At 39.6% G+C, this 27,616-nt stretch overlaps 1 protein-coding gene across 3 annotated transcripts in view; it reads left to right on the top strand.

Annotated features, from left to right (window-relative positions):
- OPHN1 (oligophrenin 1) overlaps positions 1-27,616 on the top strand; it is a 376,301-nt gene that overhangs the window by 192,730 nt on the left and 155,955 nt on the right. For all 3 annotated transcript variants that reach the window (XM_050776883.1, XM_050776881.1, XM_050776882.1), the window contains exons 7-10: positions 16,405-16,515; positions 18,174-18,278; positions 20,096-20,225; positions 23,720-23,820. In XM_050776883.1, coding sequence (XP_050632840.1) covers positions 16,405-16,515; positions 18,174-18,278; positions 20,096-20,225; positions 23,720-23,820 — 447 coding nt within the window. The remainder of the gene's footprint in view (positions 1-16,404; positions 16,516-18,173; positions 18,279-20,095; positions 20,226-23,719; positions 23,821-27,616) is intronic.

Raw genomic sequence — 27,616 nt, 5'->3', positions numbered from 1 at the left:
AGCCATAAGAGAGGCACCACGGAAGGAAAAGAAAGAATATACGGATTGAGAATTTTTCTAATGGAAGAAGGGGTCTATATGTTCAATGAAAGATTCAGTAATAATGGAGATTTTAAAGATTCAAATATGAAAAGAGATATCTGATGGAATAATATCATAGGCAGGAACTGTCATCTTGTCTGTGGTCACACAGATTGTGGCAGAGCTGGAGCTCACCTCCTGATAACTGGTTTCATAGATATCCATCACATCATCTGAGGTGCTTGAAGGTAATAGGTCAAGAGCCTCAGTGTGGCTGTGTGCAGTGGCTCATGCCTGTAATCCCAGCATTTTGGGAAGCCAAGGCATGTGGATCACTTGAGGTCAGGAGTTTGCAACCAGCCTGGCCAACATGGCGAAACCCCAGCTCTACTAAAATTACAAAATTAGCTGGGCGTAGTGGTGCATGTCTGTAATCTCAATTACTTGGGTGGCTGAGGCAGGAGAATTGCTTGAACCCGGGAGGCGGAGGTTGCAGTGAGCCGAGATCACGCCATTGCACTCCAGCCTGGGTGACAAGAACAAAACTCTGTCTCAAAAAAAAAAAAACCAAAAACTTTAGTCGTGGATGGAGTTAGTATTGCAAAGGAGGACTACTTTCCTTCCATAAACTAGAATTAAGTCTGGGATCTTCTATCATTTTCCTTTTGCCCACTTTTGTTTTTTTCCTTTTCTGTCTATTCTGTGTCACGGTTTCTGTGCAGAAAACAGTCAACAGGCCTGAGACTGCTGTGCTTACAAAGACCTGTTTACAAAATTAGCCCTTGGATGGCATCTGGGAACTTCACTGTTAAACAGCTCCCAACATTGATTTAGAAGTTTCCCTTAATGGGTAAGAATGGCTGACTGTGCCAAGCCTGGCTGTGCAAACAATGTGGCTTATGTTGAACATCTTTTTCTTCTGGTAGTCTTGAATTTTGGTTGTGCTGGGCAGAGTGTGCCTGTGTAACTAGCCCCCCAATAAAACCCTAGGCTACTCATTCTCTTATGAGCTTCCCTGACTGACAACATTTTCTCTCTGTTGTTATAATTTGTTGAAGGAAGAATTAAATGTGTCTTCGGTGACACCACAATGAGAGATCTTTTGGAAGCTTATACCTAGCTTCCTCTGCATTTTGCCCCAGACACCTTTTCTCTTTGCTCATTTGGCTGTGTATGCTTTCACTGAAATAAATCTTAGCTGTAAGTACTACTCTGGTGAGTCCTTTGAGTCCTGCTCAAAAAAGATTTATTAAAGAATTATTAAACTTGGGGTGGTCTTCTGGACCCTGGACACAATCCAAACTATTGGAGACTTTGCTAGGACAGCTTCTGGAGTGTTCTAGGTGTTCGGTGCTATAATGTAGATGTCCTTTTATTACTTATTCAATAAAAAATGAGCAGGGGAACCTTGAGTTACTCACTTTCAAAAAATTTAGATTTCATCTTTAGAGAAGTTTTAGGTTTACAGAAAATTAAATAGTAAGTACAGAGTTCTATATGCCCTTACTCGTCACACAGTTTCTCATTTTCCCCTTTAGGATCATCTTGCATTCATGTGATACATTTGTTAGAATTGAGGAGCCAATGTATTAAACATTCTATGGGTTTTGACAAACATATGATAATATATATCCAGCATTACCATATCGTACAGGACAGTTTCACTGCCTTAAAAATCCCTGGACTTTATCTCTCCCTCCTTCTACCTCTACCTGACACCACTGATCTTTTTATGGACTCCATGCTTTTGCCTTTTCCAAAATGTCATATAGTTGGAATCATATGGTTTGTAACCTTTTTTTGATTGGCTTCTTTCAGTTAGCAATATGCATTTAAGGTTTCTCCATATCTTTTCTTGACTTGATAACTCACTTCTTTTTAGGGCTGAATAATATGCCATTGTCTGGTTGTACCACGGTTAGTTTATCCATTTGCCTATTCAAGGACTTCTTGGTTTCTTCTGAATTTTGGCAATTGTTAAAGCTGTGATAAATAATTGTGTGCAGGCTTTTAGGGATATACATTTTGATGAGTAAATACCAAAGAATACAACTGCTATCATATGGTAAGATTTTATCTAGTGTTGTAAGAAACTGCCAAACTGTCTTCCAAATTGGCTGTAGCAGTTTTTATTTCCACCAACAATGAATGATAGCTCCTGTTGCTCCACATCCTTGTCACTATTCTGTGTTGTACTATTAAAAGTAATGGCAGAAATCACAATTACTTTTGCACCAACCTAATATGTACATGGAATATCTTTCCATTTATTTTGACCTTTGATTTTTTTCATTAGTGTTTTGTACTTCTGCTCTTAAAGATCTTGTCTTTTTGCACCTGGCTTATTTGACTTAACAAATAACTTTCAGTTCCATTTATGTTGTTGCAAATGACAGGATCTCATTTTTTTCCTTCTTTTATTTCTGATGCTAGTTGTTTGTGTATTTACTCTTTCTTACTTATTTAATGTGGCTAAAATATTAACAATTTTATTGATTTTTTTCAAAGAACCAGCTTTTTGGTTTTGTTGATTTCCTGTTGTTCATTTCATTGATATCATCTTCTTTTTTTTTAAGTTATTATACTTTAAGTTCTAGGGTACATGTGCACAACGTGCAGGTTTGTTACATATGTATACATGTGCCATGTTGGTGTGCTGCACCCATTAACTCATCATTTACATTAGGTATATCTCCTAATGCTATCCCACCCCCCTTCCCCCACCCTATGTCAGGCTCCAGTGTATGATGTTCCCCACCCTGTGTCCAAGAGTTCTCATTGTTCAATTCTCACCTATGACTGAGAACATGTGGTGTTTGGTTTTCTGTCCTTGTGATAGTTTGCTGAGAATGATGGTTTCCTGCTTCTTCCATGTCCCTACAAAGGACATGAACTCATCCTTTTTTTCTGGCTGCATGATATTCCATGGTATATATGTGCCACATTTTCTTCATCCAGTCTATCATTGATGGAAATTTGGGTTGGTTCCAAGTCTTTGCTATTGTGAATAGTGCCACAATAAACATACGTATGCATGTGTCTTTATGGCAGCATGATTTATAATTCTTTGGGTATATAGCCAGTAATGGGATGGCTAGGTCAAATGGTATTTCTAGTTCTAGATCCTTGAGGAATCGTCACACTGTCTTCCACAATGGTTGAACTAGTTTATAGTTCCACCAACAGTGTAAAAGTGTTCCTATTTCTCCACATCCTCTCTAGCACCTGTTGTTTCCTGACTTTTTAATGATCACCGTTCTAACTGGTGTGAGATGGTATCTCATTGTGGTTTTGATTTGCATTTCTCTGATAGCCAGTGATGATGAGCATTTTTTTATGTGTCTGTTGGCCGCATAAATGTCTTCTTTCGAGAAGTGTTTGTTCATATCCTTTGCCCACTTTTTGATGGGGTTGTTTGATTTTTTCTTGTAAATGTGTTTAAGTTCTTTGTAGATTCTGGATATTAGCCCTTTGTCAGATGGGTAGATTGCAAAAATTTTCTCCCATTCTGTAGGTGGCCTGTTCACTCTGATGATAGTATCTTTTGCTGTGCAGAAGCTCTTTAGTTTAATGAGATCCCATTTGTCAATTTTGGCTTTTGTTGCCATTGCTTTTGGTGTTTTAGTCATGAAGTCCTTGCCCGTGCCTATGTCCTGAGTGGTATTGTCTAGGTTTTCTTCTAGGGTTTTTATGGTTTTAGGTCTAACATTTAAGTCTTTAGTCCATCTTGCATTAATTTTTGTATAAGGTGTAAGGAAGGGATCCAGTTTCAGCTTTCTCCATATGGCTAGCCAGTTTTCCCAGCACCATTTATTAAATAGGGAATCCTTTCCCCATTTCTTGTTTTTGTCAGGTTTGTCAAAGATCAGATTATTGTAGATGTGTGGTATTATTTCTGAGGACTCTGTTCTGTTCCATTGGTCTATCTTTCTGTTTTGGTACCAGTACCATGCTGTTTGGGTTACTGTACCCTTGTAGTATAGTCTGAAGTCAGGTAGCGTGATGCCTCCAGCTTTGTTCTTTTGGCTTAGGATTGTCTTGGCAATGCAGGTTCTTTTTTGGTTCTGTATGAACTTTAAAGTAGTTTTTCCCAATTCTATGAAGAAAGTCATTGGTAGCTTAATGGGGATGACATTGAATCTATAAATTACCTTGAGCAGTATGGCCATTTTCAGTATGGGTCTTGACTCTTTATCCAATTTGCCAGTCTGTGTCTTCTAATTGGAGCTTTTAGCCCATTTACATTTAAGGTTAATATTGTTATCTGTGAATTTGACCCTGTCGTTATGATGTTATCTGGTTATTTTGCTCATTAGTTGATGCAATTTCTTCCTAGCATCGATGGTCTTTATGATTTGGCATGTTTTTGCAGTGACTGGTACCAGTTGTTCCTTTCCACGTTTAGTGCTTCCTTCAGGAGTTCTTGTAAGGCAGGCCTGATGGTGATAGAGTCTCTCAGCATTTGTTTGCCTGTGAAAAATTTTATTTCTCCTTCACTTATGAAGCTTAGTTTGGCTGGATATGAAATTCTGGATTGAAAATTCTTTTCTTTAAGAATGTTGAATATTGGCCTCTACTCTCTTTTGACTTGTAGAGTTTCTGCCAAGAGATCTGCTGTTAGTCTGATGAGCTTCCCTTTGTGGGTAACTCGACCTTTCTCTCTGGCTGCTCTTAACATTTTTTCCTTCATTTCAACTTTGGTGAATCTGACAATTATGTGTCTTGGAGGTGCTTTTCTCAAGGAGTATCTTTGTGGCGTTCTCTGTGTTTCCTGAATTTGAATGTTGGCCTGCCTTCCTAGGTTAGGGAAGTTCTTCTGGACAGTATCCTGCAGAGTGTTTTCCAGCTTGGTTCCATTCTCCCTCTCACTTTCAGGTACACCAATCAGACATAGATTTGGTCTTTTCGTGTAGTCCCATATTTCTTGGAAGCTTTGTTGATTTCTTTTTACTCTTTTTTCTCTAAACTTCTCTTCTCGCTTCATTTCATTCATTTGATCTTCAATCACTGATACCCTTTCTTCCACTTAATTGAATCAGCTACTGAAGCTTGTGCATGTGTCATGTAATTCTCGTACCATGGTTTTCAGTTCCATCAGGTCATTTAAGGTCTTCTCTATGCTGTTTATTCTAGTTAGCCATTCATCTAATCTTTCTTCAAGGTTTTTAGCTTCTTTGCAATGGGTTCAAACATCCCCCTTTAGCTTGGAGAAGTTTGTTATTACTGATCGTCTGAAGCCTTCTTCTCTCAACTTGTCGAAGTCATTCTCCGTCCAGCGTTTTTCCATTGCTGGCAAGGAACTGTTTTCCTTTGGAGGAGAAGAGGTGATCTGATTTTTAGAATTTTCAGCTTTGCTGCTCTGGTTTCTCCCCATCTTTGTGTTTTTATCTCCCTTTGGTCTTTGATGATGGTGACATACAGATAAGATTTTGGTGTGGATGTCCTTTCTGTTTGTTAGTTTTCCTTCTAACAGGACCCTCAGCTGCAGGTCTGTTGGAGTTTGCTGGAGGTCCACTGCAGACGCTGTTTGCCTAGGTATCACCAGCAGATGCTGCAGAAGAGCAAACATTGCAGAACAGCAAATGTTGCTGCCTGATCCTTCCTCGGAAGCTTCGTCTCAGAGGGGCACCCAGCTGTATGAGGTATCAGTCGGCCCCTACTGTGAGGTGTCTCCTAGTTAGGCTACTTGGGGGTCAGGGACCCACTTGAGGAGGCAGTCTGTCTGTTCTCAGATCTCAAACTCCATGCTGGGAGAACCACTACTCTCTTGAAAGCTGTCAGACAGGGATGTTTAAGTCTGCAGAAGTTTCTGCTGCTTTTTGTTCAGCTATGCCCTGCCCCCAGAGGTGAAGTCTACAGAGGCAGGCAGGCCTCCTTGAGCTGCAGTGGGCTCCATCCAGTTCGAGCTTCCCGGCTGCTTTGTTTACCTACTCAAGCCTCAGTAATGGTGGACGACCCTCCCCCAGTCTCGCTGCTGTCTTGCAGTTTGATCTCAGACTGCTGTCCTAGCAGTGAGTGAGGCTCCGTGGGCATGGGACCCTCTGAGCCAGGAATGGGATATAATCTCCTGGTGTGCAGTTTGCTAAGACCATTGGAAAAGAGCAGTATTATGGTGGGAGTGTCCCAATTTTCCAAACACCGTCTGTCGTGGCTTCCCTTGGCTAGGAAAGGGAATTCCCTAACCCCTTTGCTCTTCCAGGGTGAGGCAATGCCCTGCCCTGCTTCAGCTCACACTCCACGGGCTGCACCCACTCTCCAACAAGCTCCAGTGAGATGAACCCAGTACCTCAGTTAGAAATGCAGAAATCACCCATCTTCTGTGTCATTCACGCTAGAAGCTGTAGACTGGAGATGTTCCTATTCGGCCATCTTGGAACCTCCCATCGATATCTTCTTTAATGTTTATTTTTTCTTATTGTCTGTTTACTTTGGATGTGATTTATTCTTCTATTTCTAATTTCCTAAGAAGGAAACATAGATTATTAATAATAGATCATTCTTCTGTTCTAATATATGCATTTCATTCTATAAATATTTCTCTAAGCACTGCTTTCGTTGCCCACAAATATTAAATTGTGTTTTCATTTTTATTTAATTCAAAATGTCTTAACATTTCGTATTTTATTTTATTTATTTTTTGTAGAATTGAGGTCTTGCCATGTTGCCCAGGCTAGTTTCAGACTCCAGGCTTCAAGTGATCTTCCTGCCTTTGCCTCCTAAAGTGCTAAGATTACAGGTGTTTGCTATGATGCCCAACCTTACTTTTCTTTTGAGTCTTTGACTCAGGTTTTATTTATAAATGTAATTATTTGGGGCATTTTCAGCTTTTAAAAATTGATTTCTGGTATAATTTAATTGTGGTCTAATTATATATTTCATAAGATTTCTGTTCTTTTAGATTTCTTCAGGTGTATTTTATGTCCCAGAATATGGTCTATCTTGGTGATTGTTCTGTGTGACTTTGGGATGAAAGCATATTCTGCTGTTGTATCAAGTGTTACAAAGATGCCAATTAGATTCAGTGGATCGATCATGCTGTTCAGGTCAACAATGTCCATGCTGATTTTCTGCTAGCTGGATCTGTCCATTACTATTAGAGGAGTATTGAAGTCTCCAACTCCAATAGTAGGTGTGTCTCTTTCTCCTTGTAATTCTGTCAGTTTTTACCTCATGTATTTTGATGCTCTGTTGTTAGGCACATTCACATTAAGAATTGTTATGTCTTCTTAGACTCTTGCCCTCTTTATTATTACATTATGATTTGATATCATAATATTTTTCCTTGGTAGTTTTCTTTGTTCTGAAGTGTGCTTTTTATGAAATTAATATAGCTACTCCAGCATTCTTTTGATTAATGTTAGCATGATATATCTTTCTTTATACCTTTACTTTTAATCTGTCTTTGTTTTCTTTACATTTTAATTTTTATTTCAGTAGGTTTAGGGGTATAAGTGTTTTTTGGTTACATGAATGAATTGTATAGTGGTGAAGCCTGGGCTTTTAGTGTGCCCGAATACCCAATAGTAGGTAATTTTTCAGCCCCCTCTAACTACCCCTCTTCTGAGTCTCCAATGTCCATTGTACCACTCTGCATGCCTCTGCATACTCAGAGCTTACATCCCACTCATAAATGGGCATATGAGGTATTTGGTTATCCATTCCTGAGTTAGTTTACTTGGAATAATGGCCTCCAGTTCCAGTTTCTGTAAAAGACATATTTTGTTCTTTTTCATGGCTGAGTAGTATTCCATTGTGTGTGTGTGTACACATATATACCTACTATATTTTCTTTATCCACTAATCAGTTGTTGGACACTTAATCTGATTTCCTATCTTCACAATTGTGAATTGTGCCAATATAAACCTAGGAGTGCAGGTGTCTTTTTTGATGTAATGACTTCTTTTTTCCTTTAGGTAGATACTCAGTAGTGGGATTTGGGATCAAATAGTAGTTCTACTTTCAGTTATTTGAGAGATTTCCATACTGTTTTCCATAGAGACTGTATGAATTTTATTCCCACTCAAAGTGAATAAGCATTCCCTTTTCACTACATCTGCATCTTTTGTTTTTTGACTTTTTAATAATGGCCTTTCTGAGTGGAGTAAGGTGGTATCTCATTGCGGTTTTAATTTCCATTTTCCTGATGATTAGTGATGTTGAGCATTTTTTCATATTTATTGGCCATTTGTATATCTTTTGAAAAATGTCTGTTCATGTCGTTTGCCCACTTTTAAATGTTTTTTTTTTTCTTGCTGATTTGTTGGAGTTTCTTGTAGATTCTGGACACTAGTCCTTTGTCAGCTGTATAGTTTGTGAATATTTTATCCTATTCTGCAGGTTGCCTATTTAGTCTGTTGATTATTTCTCTTGTTGTGCAGAAAGATTTTAGTTTAATTAAGTCTCATTATTTACTTTCGTTTCTGTTGCATTTGCTTTAGGTGTCTTAGTAATTTTTTTTTTATTAGGCCAATTCCTAGAAGCATTTTTCTAGGTTTTATTCTAGAAGTTTTATGGTTTCAGGTCTAACATTGTATGTACTTATTTAAAATGATACCTTTTAAATAACATAGTTGGCTGTTAATTTTTGCACACTATGACAGTCTATCTTTTAATTTTTTAGATCATTGATGTTTAAAATGGTCATAGATAATGGTGTAATAGTATCTATTATATTGTTTACTATCTTCTACTTATTATTTTTGTTTTTATTTTTGTCTTTCAGTCTTCTTTTGCCTTCTCTTTTTTAAGAGAACTTTTATATGATTTTATTTTCTGTCTTCTCTTACCATATCAATTATACTTCCTCTTTTTCATGTTTTAGTGGTTGCCTTAGAGCTTGCAATATGCATTTATGGTTAGTTTATGTCCACTTTTCATATTCCAGTAAACTAGTTGTGGGTTGTACAGGATTGACAGACGATTTCCAATTTCTCCCTTTCGTCCCTTATAATGGTACTATCATTCTTTTTACTTATTTGTAAGATATGATGACCAAATGTATCATTGTAATTATTATTATAGACAAATTCTTATCTGTTAGATCCATTAATAATTTGAAAAATAAAATATTTAATCTTCATTTATTTATTTTCTGGTGCTCTTTTTTCTTTCTTTTTAGGTCTGTATTTCCGACATATAATTTTTCTTCTATTGGAGATCTTTTAACCTTTCTTGCAAGACAAGTTTAGTGGTGACAAAGTGCTTTACTTTTTGTTTGTTTGAGGAAGTCTTTATTTTACCATCACTTTTGAAGGATAATTTCATGGAATACACATTTCTAAGTAGTTAACTTTTTTTCTTTCAACACCTTCAAATATTTTATGGCAATCTCTTCTCTCTGCATGGTTTCTTAAGAGAAGTCTGATATAACTCTTTATCCTTGCTCCCCTATATAGTAAGTTGTTTTTCTCTCTAGCTTCTTTCAAGATTTTCTCTTGTGTTTTATTTTCTGCAGCTTTGAATATCATATATGTACATGGAGATTGTTTGGTATTTATCCTGATTGGTAATTATTAGTATTTATTGTATTATTGTATTTATTGGTATTTATCCTGAGCTTTCTGGATGTGGGGTTTGATATCTGTCTTTTATTTTGGAAAATTCTCAGTCATTATTGCTTGAAGTATTTCTTTTTTTTTTTAAATTTATTTATTATTATTATACTTTAAGTTGTAGGGTACATGTGCATAACGTGCAGGTTTGTTACATATGTACACTTGTGCCATGTTGGTGTGCTGCACCCATCAACTCGTCATTTACATCAGGTATAACTCCCAATGCAATCCCTCCCCCCTCCCCCCCCCTCCCCATGATAGGCCCCGGTGTGTGATGTTCCCCTTCCTGAGTCCAAGTGATCTCATTGTTCAGTTCCTACCTATGAGTGAGAACATGCGGTGTTTGGTTTTCTGTTCTTGTGATGGTTTGCTAAGAATGATGGTTTCCAGCTGCATCCATGTCCCTAAAAAGGACACAAACTCATCCTTTTTGATGGCTGCATAGTATTCCATGGTGTATATGTGCCACATTTTCTTAATCCAATCTGTCACTGATGGACATTTGGGTTGATTCCAAGTCTTTGCTATTGTGAATAGTGCTGCAATAAACATACGTGTGCATGTGTCTTTATGGCAGCATAATTTATAATCCTTTGGGTATATACCCAGTAATGGGATGGCTGGGTCATATGGTACATTAAGTTCTAGATCCTTGAGGAATCGCCATACTGTTTTCCATAATGGTTGAACTAGTTTACAATCCCACCAACAGTGTAAAAGTGTTCCTATTTCTCCACATCCTCTCCAGCACCTGTTGTTTCCTGACTTTTTAATGATCGCCATTCTAACTGGTGTGAGATGGTATCTCATTGTGGTTTTGATTTGCATTTCTTTGATGGCCAGTGATGATGAGCATTTTTTCATGTGTCTGTTGGCTGTATGAATGTCTTCTTTTGAGAAATGTCTGTTCATGTCCTTTGCCCACTTTTTGATGGGGTTGTTTGTTTTTTTCTTGTAAATTTGTTTGAGTTCTTTGTAGGTTCTGGATATTAGCCCTTTGTCAGATGAGTAGATTGCAAAAATTTTCTCCCATTCTGTAGGTTGCCTGTTCACTCTGATGGTAGTTTCTTTTGCTGTGCAGAAGCTCTTTAGTTTAATGAGATCCCATTTGTCAATTTTGGCTTTTGCTGCCGTTGCTTTTGGTGTTTTAGACATGAAGTCTTTGCCCATGCCTATGTCCTGAATGGTACTACCTAGGTTTTCCTGTAGGATTTTTATGGTATTAGGTCTAACATTTAAGTCTCTAATCCATCTTGAATTAATTTTCGTTTAAGGAGTAAGGAAAGGATCCAGTTTCAGCTTTCTACTTATGGCTAGCCAATTTTCCCAGCACCATTTATTTAATAGGGAATCCTTTCCCCATTTCTTGTTTTTGTCAGGTTTGTCAAAGATCAGATGGCTGTAGATGTGTGGTATTATTTCTGAGGACTCTGTTCTGTTCCATTGGTCTATATCTCTGTTTTGCTACCAGTACCATGCTGTTTTGGTTACTCTAGCCTTGTAGTATAGTCTGAAGTCAGGTAGCGTGATGCCTCCAGCTTTGTTCTTTTGACTTAGGATTGCCTTGGAGATGCGGGCTCTTTTTTGATTCCATATGAACTTTAAAGCAGTTTTTTCCAATTCTGTAAAGAAACTCATTGGTAGCTTGATGGGGATGGCATTGAATCTATAAATTACCTTGGGCAGTATGGCCATTTTCTTGATATTGATTCTTCCTATCCATGAGCATGGTATGTTCTTCCATTTGTTTGTGTCCTCTTTTATTTCACTGAGCAGTGGTTTGTAGTTCTCCTTGAAGAGGTCCTTTACATCCCTTGTAAGTTGGATTCCTAGGTATTTCATTCTCTTTGAAGCAATTGTGAATGGAAGTTCATTCCTGATTTGGATCTCCGTTTGTCTGTTACTGGTGTATAAGAATGCTTGTGATTTTTGCACATTAATTTTGTATCCTGAGACTTTGCTGAAGTTGCTTATCAGCTTAAGGAGATTTTGGGCTGAGACAATGGGGTTTTCTAAATATACAATCATGTCATCTGCAAACAGGGACAATTTGACTTCTTCTTTTCCTAACTGAATACCCTTGATTTCTTTCTCTTGCCTGATTGCCCTAGCCAGAACTTCCAACACTATGTTGAATAGGAGTGGTGAGAGAGGGCATCCCTGTCTTGTGCCAGTTTTCAAAGGGAATTTTTCCAGTTTTTGCCCATTCAGTATGATATTGGCTGTGGGTTTGTCATAAATAGCTCTTATTATTTTGAGGTACGTTCCATCAATACCGAATTTATTGAGCGTTTTTAGCATGAAGGGCTGTTGAATTTTGTCAAAAGCCTTTTCTGCATCTATTGAGATAATCATGTGGTTCTTGTCTTTGGTTCTGTTTATATGCTGGATTATGTTTATTGATTTGCGAATGTTGAACCAGCCTTGCATCCCAGGGATGAAGCCCACTTGATCATGGTGGTTAAGCTTTTTGATGTGTTGCTGAATCCGGTTTGCCAGTATTTTATTGAGGATTTTTGCATCGATGTTCATCAGAGATATTGGTCTAAAATTCTCTTTTTTTGTTGTGTCTCTGCCAGTCTTTGGTATCAGAATGATGTTGGCCTCATAAAATGAGTTAGGGAGGATTCCCTCTTTTTCTATTGATTGGAATAGTTTCAGAAGGAATGGTACCAACTCCTCCTTGTACCTCTGGTAGAATTCAGCTGTGAATCCATCTGGTCCTGGACTTTTTTTGGTTGGTAGGCTATTAATTGTTGCCTCAATTTCAGAGCCTGCTATTGGTCTATTCAGGGATTCAACTTCTTCCTGGTTTAGTCTTGGAAGAGTGTAAGTGTCCAGGAAATTATCCATTTCTTCTAGATTTTCCAGTTTATTTGCGTAGAGGTGTTTATAGTATTCTCTGATGGTAGTTTGTATTTCTGTGGGGTCGGTGGTGATATCCCCTTTATCATTTTTAATTGCGTCGATTTGATTCTTCTCTCTTTTCTTTATTAGTCTTGCTAGTGGTCTGTCAATTTTGTTGATCTTTTCAAAAAACCAACTCCTGGATTCATTGATTTTTTGGAGAGTTTTTTGTGTCTCTATCTCCTTCAGTTCTGCTCTGATCTTAGTTATTTCTTGCCTTCTGCTAGCTTTCGAATGTGTTTGCTCTTGCTTCTCTAGTTCTTTTAATTGCCATGTTAGAGTGTCAATTTTAGATCTTTCCTGCTTTCTCTTGTGGGCATTTAGTGCTATAAATTTCCCTCTACACACTGCTTTAAATGTGTCCCAGAGATTCTGGTATGTTGTATCTTTGTTCTCATTGGTTTCAAAGAACATCTTTATTTCTGCCTTCATTTCGTTATGTACCCAGTAGTCATTCAGGAGCAGGTTGTTCAGTTTCCATGTAGTTGAGCGGTTTTGATTGAGTGTCTTAGTCCTGAGTTCTAGTTTGATTGCACTGTGGTCTGAGAGACAGTTTGTTGTAATTTCTGTTCTTGTACATTTGCTGAGGAGTGCTTTACTTCCAATTACGTGGTCGATTTTGGAGTAAGTACGATGTGGTGCTGAGAAGAATGTATATTCTGTTGATTTGGGGTGGAGAGTTCTATAGATGTCTATTAGGTCTGCTTGCTGCAGAGATGAGTTCAATTCCTGGATATTCTTGTTAACTTTCTGTCTCATTGATCTGTCTAATGTTGACAGTGGAGTGTTGAAGTCTCCCATTATTATTGTATGGGAGTCTAAGTCTCTTTGTAAGTCTCTAAGGACTTGCTTTATGAATCTGGGTGCTCCTGTATTGGGTGCATATATATTTAGGATAGTTAGCTCTTCCTGTTGAATTGATCCCTTTACCATTATGTAATGGCCTTCTTTGTCTCTTTTGATCTTTGATGGTTTAAAGTCTGTTTTATCAGAGACTAGTATTGCAACCCCCGCTGTTTTTTGTTCTCCATTTGCTTGGTAAATCTTCCTCCATCCCTTTATTTTGAACCTATGTATGTCTCTGCGTGTGAGATGGGTCTCCTGATACTCTTTCTTCCAGTTGATCGAGTCGGTTACTGAAGCTTGTGCATTTGTCACGTATTTCTCGTGACATGGTTTTCATCTCTTTCATTTCGTTTATGACCTTCTCTGCATTAATTACTCTAGCCATCAATTCTTCCCCTTTTTTTTCAAGATTTTTAGTTTCTTTGTGCTGGGTACGTAATTCCTCCTTTAGCTCTGAGAAATTTGATGGACTGAAGCCTTCTTCTCTCATCTCGTCAAAGTGATTCTCCGTCCAGCTTTGATCCGTTGCTGGCGATGAGCTGCGCTCCTTTGCCGGGGGAGTTGCGCTCTTATTTTTTGAATTTCCAGCTTTTCTGCCCTGCTTTTTCCCCATCTTTGTGGTTTTATCTGCCTCTGGTCTTTGATGATGGTGATGTACTGATGGGGTTTTGGTGTAGGTGTGCTTCCTGTTTGATAGTTTTCCTTCTAACAGTCAGGACCCTCAGCTGTAGGTCTGTTGGAGATTGCTTGAGGTCCACTCCAGACTCTGTTTGCCTGGGTATCAGCAGCAGAGGCTGCAGAAGATAGAATATTTCCGAACAGCGAGTGTACCTGTCTGATTCTTGCTTTGGAAGCTTCCTCTCAGGGGTGTACTCCACCCTGTGAGGTGTGGGGTGTCAGACTGCCCCTAGTGGGGGATGTCTCCCAGTTAGGCTACTCAGGGGTCAGGGACCCACTTGAGCAGGGAGTCCGTCCCTTCTCAGATCTCAACCTCCGTGTTGGGAGATCCACTGCTCTCTTCAAAGCTGTCAGACAGAGTCGTGTGCGTCTGCAGAGGTTTCGGCTGCGTTTGTTATTGCCCTGTCCCCAGAGGTGGAGTCTACAGAGACAGGCAGGTTTCCTTGAGCTGCTGTGAGCTCCACCCAGTTCGAGCTTCCCAGCAGCTTTGTTTACCTACTTACTTAAGCCTCAGCAATGGCAGGCGCCCCTCCCCCAGCCTGGCTGCTGCCTTGCCGGTAGATCACAGACTACTGTGCTAGCAATGAGGGAGGCTCCGTGGGTGTGGGACCCTCCCGGCCAGGTGTGGGATATGATCTCCTGGTGTGCCTGTTTTCTTAAAGCGCAGTATTGGGGTGGGAGTTACCCGATTTTCCAGGTGTTGTGTGTCTCAGTTCCCCTGGCTAGGAAAAGGGATTCCCTTCCCCCTTGCGCTTCCCAGGTGAGGCAATGCCTTGCCCTGCTTCAGCTCTCGCTGGTCGGGCTGCAGCAGCTGACCAGCACCGATCGTCCGGCACTCCCCAGTGAGATGAACCCAGTACCTCAGTTGAAAATGCAGAAATCACCGGTCTTCTGTGTCGCTGGCGCTGGGAGTTGGAGACTGGAGCTGTTCCTATTCGGCCATCTTGCTCCGCCCTCCTGCTTGAAGTATTTCTTCTGTTTCTGTCTCTTTTTCTTCTCCTATTGATACTCTGAATATGCATATATTAACATCTTTTGTAATTGTTCATCAGTTCCTGAATATTCTACTCAATGTTTTTCATTTTTTTTTTTCTCTTTGCATTTCAGTTTCCCACATTTTTGTTGACACGTATTTAAGCTTACTGGTTCTTTCCTCAGTCTTGTTCAATCTACTGGTGAACCCTTTAAAAGTAGTCTTCATTTCTGCTACAGTGTTTTTGATTTCTAGTCTTTCCTGTGTATTCTTTGTTGCAGTTTTCATCTGCCCGCTGCTATTACCCATCTGTTCTTATGTGCTGTCCGCTTTTTATATTAGAGCCCTTATATTAATTGTAATTATTTTAAATTTAGTTTTATATTTCTTTTTTGTTTGTTTCTAAGATGGAGTCTTGCTCTGTCACCGAGGCTGGAGTGCAGTGGCATGATCTCAGCTCACTGCAGTCTTCACCTCCCAGGTTCAAGTGAGTCTCGTGCCTCAGCTTCCAGAGTAGCTGGGACTACAGGAGTGCACCACCACACTTGGATAGTTTTTTGTATTTTTAGTAGCGATAGTGTTTCTCCATGTTGGCCAAGCTGGTCTCGAACTCCTGACCTCAGGTGATCTACCCACCTCGGCCTCCCAAAATGCTGGGATTACAGGTGTGAGCTACTGCATTTGGCCTACAGTCTTATATTTCTACAATGTCTGCCTTACCTACATTTGATTCCGATGCTTCTTTTTCTCTTCAGACTATGTTTATTGCCTTTTGATATGCCTTGTAATTCATTGTTGAAAGCCAGCGATGATGTTCAGATGAAAGGAACTGAGCGAAACAGGTCTTTAATATGAGATTTTGTGTTGATCTGACTAGGAGCTAGGCTGTGCTTAGTTTGCTGTAGCTGTCATTGTCTGACTCTAAAATTTTCTCTGGCATCATTGTTTTTGTGCTCAGATTTTCTCATTTCTTATTAAATAGGACTTGAGACTTGCAGTTCTTTCTGTTGTAATCCTCTCAGTATTGGCCATAGTAGCATGCTTCTGTTCTTGGGATTCTGCCCTTGTTAATTTCTTATTCTCTGTATTCATGTCTCTGTAGTTTTTGAGGGAGTAGATTTTCCTCTGACTTCAGTTCTCTATTGGATATAAGAAAATGTGTGGATTTTACACTTGTTCAGCTTTTTTCTTTTTGTCAGGATGGGTATAATGACTTCAAGCTTTTTATGTGTTGGACCAGAAATTGGAATCCTGGATCAGTCACTTTGTAATCTCTTGGCTTTAGGTTCTCTATCTCAAAAATAAAGGGTAACATCACTTGTTGGTGGCTAAATGCTCATCTAGCTCTAGCATTCTGTTCAGTCCTTAAGCACTGACTTTCATGAATATCCCAATATGTAATGTTTGTTTTCCTTCTTCTATAGGCAGACCTACAGGTGGACAAGGAGAGGCACAATTTTTTCGAGTCCTCTCTTGATTATGTTTATCAAATCCAGGAAGTTCAGGAGTCCAAGAAGTTCAATATTGTGGAGCCTGTAAGTTTTCTCTGTTGATGAATGGTCTAAAAATATTTATCAAATGCCCGGTAAATGTACAAACTTTGATCATAAAAACAGAATCTCAAAGAACGTGAAACATAATCATTGGAAATGTCTAGAACATAGTCTAACTTATGTTTTTCTTGTTCTTTAGTATATATATTTCTCTCTTTCCCCCTAACCCTTTCTCTCTTTTTCTGTGGCTATTTTCTTTCTCTTTCCTTTTTTTCCTCTCTCCTTCCCCCTCCCTTCCAGAATTTCTCTACCACTCTTCCTATTACTTTGTTTCCTTCCCTTCCTTCTTCTCATACTTTCAGAAGCCTCTAAAAGTCTCTCTCATATACCAGGTACTGTGCTAGGGACTCATGTCCCTTGCAGTCAATGACTTCTTATTCTACTACTTTTACTTCTGTCTTGTGTAGTTTTTTCCATTTCACGTTTTTTCATTCCATTTACTTCTGTCTTGTGTAGATTTTTCCATTTCCGTATATTTGTTTGAGACAGGGTCTCACTATCACGCAAGCTGGAGTGCAGTGGTGCTATCTTGGGTCACTACAACCTCTGTCTCCTGGACTCAAGTGATCCTCGCACCTCAGCCTCCTGAGTAGCTGGAACTACAGATGCGTGCCACCATACCGGGCTAATTTTTTGTATGTTTTTGTAGAGATAAGGTTTCACTATGTTACCCAGGCTGGTCTCCAACTCCTGGGCTCAAGTGATCCCCCTGCCTTGGCTTCCCAAAGTGCCGGGATTACAGGCATGAGCTACCGTACCCAGCCCGTGTATTTGATTTTTAATGGGATTGAAAATTTACACAAATATATATTATATATCATTTATATGTCTTTTTCTGCAACCCTGTGAATCATTTCTAATTTTAAAGTTGGTTTAGACTCTTTTGATCTTTTAGTATTATGACAGTGTTCATTAAAGTAAGGTAGAAAATCTTGCTTTATTCATTTATTTATTTACTTTCATTCATTCAAGAAATATTTATTGAGCACCTATTGTTTGTGGTTGCTGAGTATATATAGAGGAAAGATGCAATTCATTCACATACTGTTCAAATGATGAATGTCTTTATATGAGATCTGAGCAAGCTCTGGGTTAATAAATTTGTTAATAGTTCTTATTTTCTGAAGCTGAGTCAAGGGTAAATGTTTAACCTGATATGAAAACAGTGATGTGTAGACTAGTTTGTATTTGACTGCTATACTGGGTAAACGCCATGGAGTTTTTGTTGTTGTTGTTGTTGTTGTTGTTTGTTTGTTTTTTGTTTTTCTGAGACAGAGTCTCACTTTGTCACCCAGGCTAGAGTGCAGTGGTGCAATCTCGGCTCACTGCAACCTCTGCCTCCCGAGTTCAAGCGATTCTCCTGCCTCAGCCTCCCAAGTAGCTGGGATTACAGGCGCATGCCACCACGGCCAGCTAATTTTTGTATTTTTAGTAGAGATGGGGTTTCACCATGTTGGTCAGGCTGGTCTCAAACTCCTGACCTTGTGATCTACCCACCTCGGCCTCCCAAAGTGCAGGGATTACAGGTGTGAGCCACTATGCCCAGCCACACCATGGAGTTTTTTGGTGAGTTCATGTTTCTTTTATTTAGTTTATTAGAAGATACTGGTGATAAAGTTATTTTTACATGTTTTCCCTAGGTCTTGGCCTTTCTTCATAGTCTGTTCATTTCTAACAGCCTGACTGTGGAGCTCACACAGGATTTCCTCCCATACAAACAGCAGCTCCAGCTCAGTTTACAGAATGTGAGTTTGCATGTGGATTTTTCTCACTGGTCTTTTTATTCCGATTGAATTTCAGCCCCAGCAACCTTGATTTTTGGAATTCTAGGTTACTGCATCCTAGCTAATTTGTTGGGATATACTGGTGTGGATCACAAATATTTAGTGTATCAGACTGTTCTTGCTCTTCCACTTTCACCTCTTTCCTGTTTTTGAGGCTGACTGCTGTTCAAACCCACCCTTCCACACACCAATACCTTTATCTATGCAATATTTATTAAGTATTGCTAATTTGCTGCATCTCTCTAAGATCAGGACACAGCTATAGGCTTATTTGAGCCCAGGCCTTAAGTTACTTCCCTGCTCATTCAAAACACTCTCACTGTGGACTTTATTACCACAAACACTCATTTTGTCTTCTCTTTTCTCAGTACTTATTAGTAGCATCACATAAATTATTTTTAAAGGTTTTCTCTACCTTCTTTGTCATGCTGGTTCTTACAGATGGGTATGTAGGCACAGTGTTCCCATCCTTTTCACATATATTCTTTTACATGTTCCTTTATTCAACCCAGATTAAACAAGTGTTTATGGAAAAAATGAACATAAGCTCTGTGCCAGGCATTGTGAAAGGCACTGGACATGCCATGAGGATGCATGCAAGTTTTTCTGTCTTGAAGGAACATACAGTTTCTTGTAGGAGACAGAAATAAACAGAGATAAATCATAATCCATAATGATAAGTGCTGTAATAGAATCAAGGCCAAAGGTTTTTAAAAAGTTCAGAGCGTTTGGCTACCTGGTAGAGTCAGAGAAGGCATTACTGAGTTGGTGACTTTAGAATGGATGTTAAATTGCATGAAATATATAGATGTAGTTTTAGATGAAAAATGCTGGTAAGTTATAGTGAAAATAAGCCCCCCTTGGTTGTTTAGGAGGACTGGGATTTACAGTTGTTATTATTTTTTCTTTCTATATACTCTCCTTGCAGAAAGGAACTAGGGGCTCTCACATTCTCCAGAATTTCCTGATTTACAACATCTTCCCACTACAACCAAGTTAATCCCTTGAATCTTCCTCTATATATCACTTGATGTGTACAAATGTAACAACAAGTCTTTGCATGTATACATATGGGTGACTTATTTACAGGATAAGCATGGGCCAACTAGATGGGCAGCACAGATCACCTTTCTCACTAACATCATGTCGTAATTTTAAGACTGGGTACTAAAAACTTATCTGTAGTGATTTTCATACCCACATTTCAACACATGTCTTACCATCATGTTTTAGTTGTGTAGATTTGAATAGATTTATTCTCATCATTAGGTTTTGGTATTTGTGAGTATGAAAACATAGCTACTGTCAGCCCTTCTCCCAAGAGAGCACCCTCTCATATATTTTATCTTCTTGACCAGAATTTGATTTAGTATCAACTAGGCTATAACTTTGAGACACAACTTGGAAGTTGCTATGAGAATGCTACCTTTCGGAACCTTGTCTGACATCTCCCTTGTTGTAAAGCAGGATATCAGTCATGTTCAGAATTCTAAGATTTCTTATTAGGGCCTTATGTGATTCCTATTAGTAAAAAGCCTCCCAGTTGTTATTTTATGAGTATATTGCTCGTTATATTTTTGTTTCCTATGTAGTCTTTAGGAACATTAGACTCTATAAACTTGTTTTCCATTCACTATGCCATTCACCATTTCTTTTTTTTGCTTTGTGGTTGCACATGCTGTAAGCAGGGAAAACTCTGTACTGAGTCTCTGACCAAGAAATACTTTTTCATGGTAATGATGATGATAATAATGATTTTCATTATGATGTCTTGACAGACAAGAAATCATTTCTCCAGTACCCGGGAAGAGATGGAAGAACTTAAGAAAAGGATGAAAGAAGCTCCCCAGACATGCAAACTTCCAGGACAGCCCACTATTGAAGGCTATCTCTATACACAAGAGAAATGTGTGTGGGGACATAGGGGTATCCATTGGGTTTCAATAAGCCAGGAACTACTGCCACTTGTCGGCTCTGAATTTTGGGCACCCTTACTGTTCATGGACCCCTGATAGCTACAATTCCCTTAGAGCGCAGGCAGGGAATACTGAAAACAAACAAACAAAAAAACAAAAAAAGGAGAAAATGAGAGGAAGTTGAAGATTTGTCTTACAAAGGCTGTGTAGTGATAAGACCTAAGGTTTTCTCTGAGATTCAAAATGGGTATTATTCGTTCTTTAATCCTTCTGATTACTCTTTTGGAAAAAAGGGAAGTAGAGGAAAGGAAGTAGAAAAATAATATTTCTTATACCTATTATGTACCAGACATGGTGCTAAGTTCATTGAAAACACTGCCTCATTTAATTTTTGCAACCAGTTTATACCCATACACATAAGGCCACTAAGGCTCAGAGAGGTCACCATTTGAAAGTCACACAACTAACAAGTGTCAGGACTAAAATTCAGATCTGTGAAATGCCAAAACCCATGATCCTACTATAGTACCCTATATTTTCGTCTGCATTAGGGTCATGTGTTTGCTCTTTTCTTTTTTTAAGACAGGATCTCGCCCTGTTGTCCAGGTTGGAGTGCGATGGCACCATAATAGCTCACTACGGCCTCATACTCCTGGGCTCAAGCAGTCCTCCTATCTCAGCCTCCTGAGTGGCTGCAACTAAAGGCACCTACCACTGCGCTTGGCTAATTTTTGAATTTTTTGTAGAGACAGAATTTTTTGTTGCTCAGGCTCATGGATGCTGTTATAGCACTTAGTGAACATCATGATTCCAGTGGGAAAGACTGTATCTGTTTTTCGTTGGTGACTAAGGAAAGTGGGTTAACTTGTTTAGTCACTGAATGTTGTAGAGCATTCGATCTTTCCTAATTCCTCAGTAACATTATGCACACCTGTATGTGCGATTTGATTTTATTTGCCCTTGGAACTATGACTGAATACTCCCCAAACCTGTTATTCAGTTCTTGCCCAGAGTTATTATATCTGGGGAGTAAACAGAAGACACACACCCAGAGACTGCCAGTGGCAAAAATCACTGTAATTCACAAAGCATGGCACTTCAGTAGTGAAATTATCACACTTTTCTTCGCATAGAGCAGTTCGCTTTTGGTGATTTGCAAAGCTGTATTCTCCCACTTGTCAGGTTCATCTCTTCAACTGTGCGTTGCACAATTTCTCAATCTCAGTGCTGTTGACATTTCAGGCTGGATAATTCTTAGTTCTGGGAAGTGGTCCTGTGTATTATAGTATATTTAGCAGCATCCCTTGCCTTTCCTCACTTTTTGCTCATAGTAATCTCCAGGTGTGACAACCTAAAATGTCTCTAATGTGTTGCCAGATGTCCCCTGGGAGGCCAAATTGCCCTTAGTTGAGAACCACTGCTGTATGCTGTGTGATCCTTCTGTGCTCCAGTATTCTGATTTGTCATATGGGCATGACATTGCTACTCAGTTGAATGTATGCTTAATGAGCACTGTTTCTGCCAGATACTGTGCAATGCATTGGGGACACCCTTGAAAAAATGAATCAACCATGATTTTTGTCACCAAGAAGTGGAAAGCGATGGGAGAGATAGACAAATATATCAATAATTATAATGAAATGTGGTGATCACTGTATTTGGGGCATATATCTAAAGGCTTCACCAAGAAAGTGGTATTTGAACTAGAACTTGAATGATGAGTGGGAGTTTGATAGGTAAAGAAGAGGAAGAATGGCCGGGCACAGTGGCTCACGCCTGTAATCCCAGCACTTTGGGAGGCTGAGACAGGCATATCACCGGAGGTCAGGAGTTCGACACCAGCCTGGCCAACATGGTGAAACCCAATCTCTACTAAAAATATAAAAATTAGCTGGGTGTGGTGACACATGCCTGTAATCCCAGCTACTTGGGAGACTGAGGCAGGGGAATCACTTGAACCTGGGAGGTAGAGGTTTCAGTCAGCTGAGATGGTGCCATTGTACTCCAGCCTGGGTGACAGAGTGAGACTCTGTCTCAAAAATGAATAAAATAAGAAAGAAAGAAAGAGAGCAAGAGCGAGAGCAAGAAAGAAAGGAAGGAAGGAAGGGAGGGAGGGAGGAAGAGAGGAAGGGAGGGAGGGAGGGAGAGAGAAAGGGAGGGAGGGAGGGAGGGAATTCCAGGTGTATACCACTGCATGAGTAGAGGCAGAGTTGTGGATAGACATAGTTGATTTGTAGGACCCTTGTCCAAGAATGGTCCTGCTTTACCCCTGCTGCCCTGATGTAATTATTAATAATACAGCTTCATTCAGTCTTAAATAAGTCTTGGATTTGGACTAGAAATTATATGGCTACCTCTTTATGTGGGAACTAAAAGTAATTCATTGAGACAGGAACATAGAGGTGAGGTGCCAAGAGAAAAAGCTGGAAAGGTAAGTTTCAATCATGTTATCAAGGGCATTGTAGGCAGGCTAAGGAGTGTGGAGATAGTGAGAAAGCCATGGATGGTTTCTAATGAGGGGAATGATAAAAATAGAGATATATTTTTAAAATAATCTAGCAAAAGAGTGGAGAATGAATTAGAATGGAGTGATCAGAGATGGGGACAATAGGGAAATCAGAGAGAAGGCCAATGAAATAATTGGTGAGATAGTAAATTTTTGTTTTTTAAAAATATGTCTCATAAAAAATAAATAAAAAATAAGACACTGGGCCTGGTGCCGTGGCTCATGCCTGTAATCCCAGCACTTTGGGAGGCTGAGGCATGCAGATCACGAGGTCAGATCAAGACCATCCTGGCTAACATGGTGAAACCCTGTCTCTACTAAAAAAAAGTACAAAAGGTTATCCAGGCATGGTGGCGTGGCGGGCGCCTGTAGTCCCAACTACTCGGGAGGCTGAGGCAGGAGAATGGTGTGAACCTAGAAGGCGGAGCTTGCAGTGAGCCGAGATTACGCCACCACACTCCGGCCTGGGTGACAGAGCAAGACTCTGTCAAAAAAAAAAAAAAAAAAAAAAAAAGAAATTAAACAAACGAAAACAACACTGATAGGGTTCTTAACTAATTCAGTGTCAATAGGAATGGAGAGGAGGAGACAGTTAAAAGAGAGATATGTAGAGTCATGTACAGGTTAGAAGGGGCATAACCCAATGACCAATCACATGGAACAGTTACAGAGACAGTAAAGTAAATGACAATAGTCTCCAGCTTCTGGGATACATGGTGATACCATTTATAGGGAACATGGCAGGGAGAGTAGGTTTTGAGCAAGCCAGAAGCAGCTGTGGGAAGCAGTTGGTGAAGGTTAGGATCTCCCTGTGTGCAGTAGGTAGGTGGCTATGGAAGGATGGCAGTCAGGGCAAGGGCGGGGCTGGATCTGAAGTTTGACTCTGATGAGCAATGTGTAAATAGCTTCAATCTTAGGGGTTGACTTCCTATATAGCTAAAACAGTTACTCTGTCTGCTCACTTTTACTTGTCCTCATAGGGGCTTTAGGAATATCCTGGGTGAAATACTATTGCCAGTATGAGAAAGAGACCAAAACACTCACCATGACGCCTATGGAACAGAAGCCAGGTGCTAAGCAGGTCAGTTCTTGTTTGCACCACATTTTTAGAAATGGATCTATGCCTGTTTCTCAGAAAAGAATATATGTTGACTTAGTATCAAATCATCAAGTTCATCACTGTTACATGAAGCCATGACTTTATATGTACATTTTGTCCTAAGTTTGAGTCAGATAGCACTGAGTTGAGTGAAAAATTTCTGTGTTAATTAGAGCGAGCCTTTTGAAAGTGTCAGTAGTCTTTCAAACCAGTTATTTTTACAAGTGCCAGTCACATTGTACAGTCAGCTATGTAAAAATATGGATGAATTACTTTGTAAGAATTCTCTACTCTTGGATTCTTTAAAATAACAAGTTTTAAAAATATGAATTGAATTCCAAAATTCCTTTTTTTGCAGGAGTGTGTGTGTGGCCTACGGTTGGAGTAACCAATACTCACATTCTATGTACTACTCAAATATCTTTAAGCAGTTAATCTCTCTTTTTCCGCCCTCCAAACCTCTCACTCCTGAAAATGACAAGATAAATTTAGCACACTGAAAACATAGTTTACTCACCTGGAAGAACCTGATCTTTTACATACACACACACACACACACACACACACACACACACACACACGGATTTCTTAAGATAAAAGCTGATCTTTAGACAGATTGTTTATATTCTGAAAGTAGTTCAATGTGTCTCTTTCCCCTTTAACTGGCTCTCAGACAGGGTCTTAGTGCATGATTTTTAAGCATTTGCACTCTTTACAAATTGTTTGTTGGAAGTGCTTCAAGAGTTATTTGTTAGCATTGAAAGTAGTACACGAAGACCCAATTTAGGTAGGGAGGAATTTGGAGAAAAATTGGGACAGTTTCTCTCCCTTGCTGTTCCTTTTCATGGAAGATCTCTTTTGTGTGGCTTGCTCATATTGAATTAGAGAGGATGGAAATGTGCTTGCAGGCTACTGAAATTTTTTTGGAGTGAGGATGGTCTTTTAACTACAAGATTTACCTCCCTGCTTTAATGTGCTTCAGTGATGGGATGGTAGAAGATGTTGTATCAAACAGAGTTTCTGGAATCCTCAGCTATGTTTTTATTATTATTATTATTATTATTGTTATTTGAGATGGAGCTTCACTGTTGTCGCCCAGGCTCGAGTGCAATGGCACAATCTTGGCTCACGGCAACCTCTGCCTCCCAGGTTCAAGCGATTCTCCTGCCTCAGCCTCTTGAGCAGCTGGGATTACAGGTGCACACCACCACACCCAGCTAATTTTTGTATTTTCAGTAGAGATGGGGTTTCACCATGTTGGCTAGCCTGGTCTCGAACTCCTGACCTCAGGTGGTCCTCCCTCCTTGGCCTTCCAAGTTGCTGGGATTACAGGTGTGAGCCACGGCACCAGTTACTGTGCTTTTATCATGGGCCAGTTACTCATTCAAAACCCTCCTCAGTTTCCAGTCTGCCAATTGCCAAAGCACCTTTCAATGTGGTTCCAATAAATTCATCCTGTGTTTTAGCACTGATTTGTTCCAAGTCAGTCAGAACTTAGCTGATTAATCTGACTAGGAAGTGCTTATAAGCAACACTGGCCTGCAGTCTCTTTCTTTTATTTTTCTACACACATTACTTTTCAAATACCAGAGAGGAAAGCTCCTCTTGTAGACAATAATTTCATTTAGGCACTTTTTCTGAGGCTGCTCGGAGGTGCTTTATTGCAAACCCCGAGACAGAGTCAGCAGATACCACTTTCATATCCTCCTGACAGATGCCAGCAAGCCCTCCTTTTAGTTTTTCTTTCCCTCTTCTCTTTTCATCGAGTAGCTGCTTGCAAAACTGCAATGGTGGTGGCCTGAGCATTTTTAATGTGGTATTCCTTATGGAATGGAAAGGAGAACTTAGTTACTCACTTACAAGGCAGAGGGAGGTGGTGGGAGTTAATTGGATTTCCCCAAATTGGAGTTGGAAGTGGTTTCTTCCTGAAAGTTCTCTGTTTCACTTCCTAATACTAGTTTGTATTTTACAATTATAAATTTTACAAATAAATGATACCATAATAAGAACACTACAAAAGCCACTATTTCTTGAATAACTGCTGTGTGCCAGACAATGAACTAGACCCTTCTGTCATATTCATGCTCCTCATTTGCCCTCCTAGCAGCTATGTGAAGTCAGTGCCCCCAATTTGTGTAGGAAGTGAGACCAATTTGAAGATGCAGGAATTGGCCATCTTTCTGACTATGGCACTTACTATAGTGTTGGTTCTACTACTTTAGCCTGTCAGCTCTCATCTGTGTTGTCATGTTCAATTTTCTGATCACCTTCTCAAATGATAATTTATTAGATCTTCATCCCTTCCCTGTTAGGAATTTGTGGTCAGGAGTACTGCATTTTGAATCTTCAGACCTGTGTTTAAATTTTAGCTCTGTGGTCTGGTAGCTTTTTGACCTTGAGTAAATTGCCTAATGTTGCTCAGTCTTAGTTTCCTCATCAGAAAAGTGGTAAGGATGATAAAGTAGTTCATAAACATTTATTGAGCACTAAGTATTTGCAAGGTACTGGAGGTATAAAGATGAATAAAACACTGTTCGTGTTTTTGAAGACTTCCTAGTCAAGTGGTGAAATTAAACCTAAAAACAGGACATTTTAATATTATGTGCAAAGCACATAGTGGGCAATGTGTTGGTTTGAAGAAGGATTTTTGAGGAAGTGAAAGCTGAACTGCAGTTTGTAGAATAAGTAAGAGTTTAGTCAGGCAAAGAAGATAGACAAGGTCATTTTGGGTGGAGGGATTAATATAGGCAAAGTCATGCAATCTTGAAATAGCATGATACGTGTGTGAAATAAGAGTACTTTTGCATTGTAGGGGCATTAAACAGTTGAGCAGTCACTGGAGATGAGATTGGAGTGATGGTCAGGGCCTATGTCCCTGAGCTGAAATGCCATTGAAGCTGAGGGCATTGAGAATTTAAAGAGATAGAGTGAGTCTGTGACTTTGCTCATAACCCTCATTTTGAAAGACTAATGCGTGGCATCCCAAATTTGGGGGTAGGAAAGCATACTGAAGGATTAATTTAGAGTTGAGTTGTTATAGTGCAGGAGCAAGGACAGATTGGCCTGCAAGTGGTTGAGTGTGCTGACGAGCAAGAAGTATTGGGTAATGAGCCACATGGGCCAGTTTGTATGTCATAGTATCTAGGCACCTGGGCAGTGTTTCCTAACTTGAGATACCACAGTGGGTTGTGTTATTCCCATTTAATAGATTGTGAAGTTAAGACTTGGAGATGGAATATGATTTATTTATTTATTTATTCATTTATTTATTTATTTTTGAGACGGAATCTTGCTTTGTCACCCAGGCTGGAGTACAGTGGCGCGATCTTGGCTCACTGCAGCCTCTGCTTCCTGGTTTCAAGCGATTCTCCTGCCTCAGCCTCCCAAGTAGCTGGGATTACAGGCGCCCACTACTGTGCCTGACTAATTTTTGTATTTTTAGTAGAGACAGGGTTTTGCCGTCTTGGCCAGGCTGCTCTCCAACTCCTGACCTCAGGTGATCCACCTGCCTTGGCCTCCCAAAGTGCTGGGATTACAGGCATGACCTGCTGTGTTTTGGCCAGGGTCACATAGCTGGTAAATGGCATAACTGGGACAAGACCCTAGGTCTTAAGCTTTCTAGTGTGTTGTTATTTCCGCTATACCAATTTGGATGACTTTGAGTATGCCGTTTTACCTCTTTAAGTGTCACTTCTCTATAATGGTTGTTAACAAGAAAAGTGGCTTAAAAATACCTGGCATAGGCTGGGCACGGTGACTCATGCCTGTAATCCCAGCA

Source organism: Macaca thibetana, chromosome X (genome assembly GCF_024542745.1).
Source record: "Macaca thibetana thibetana isolate TM-01 chromosome X, ASM2454274v1, whole genome shotgun sequence".
Lineage (NCBI taxonomy): Eukaryota > Metazoa > Chordata > Mammalia > Primates > Cercopithecidae > Macaca > Macaca thibetana.
Note: the sequence above shows the minus strand (reverse complement) of the source record. Positions and strands in the feature narration are given on the sequence as shown.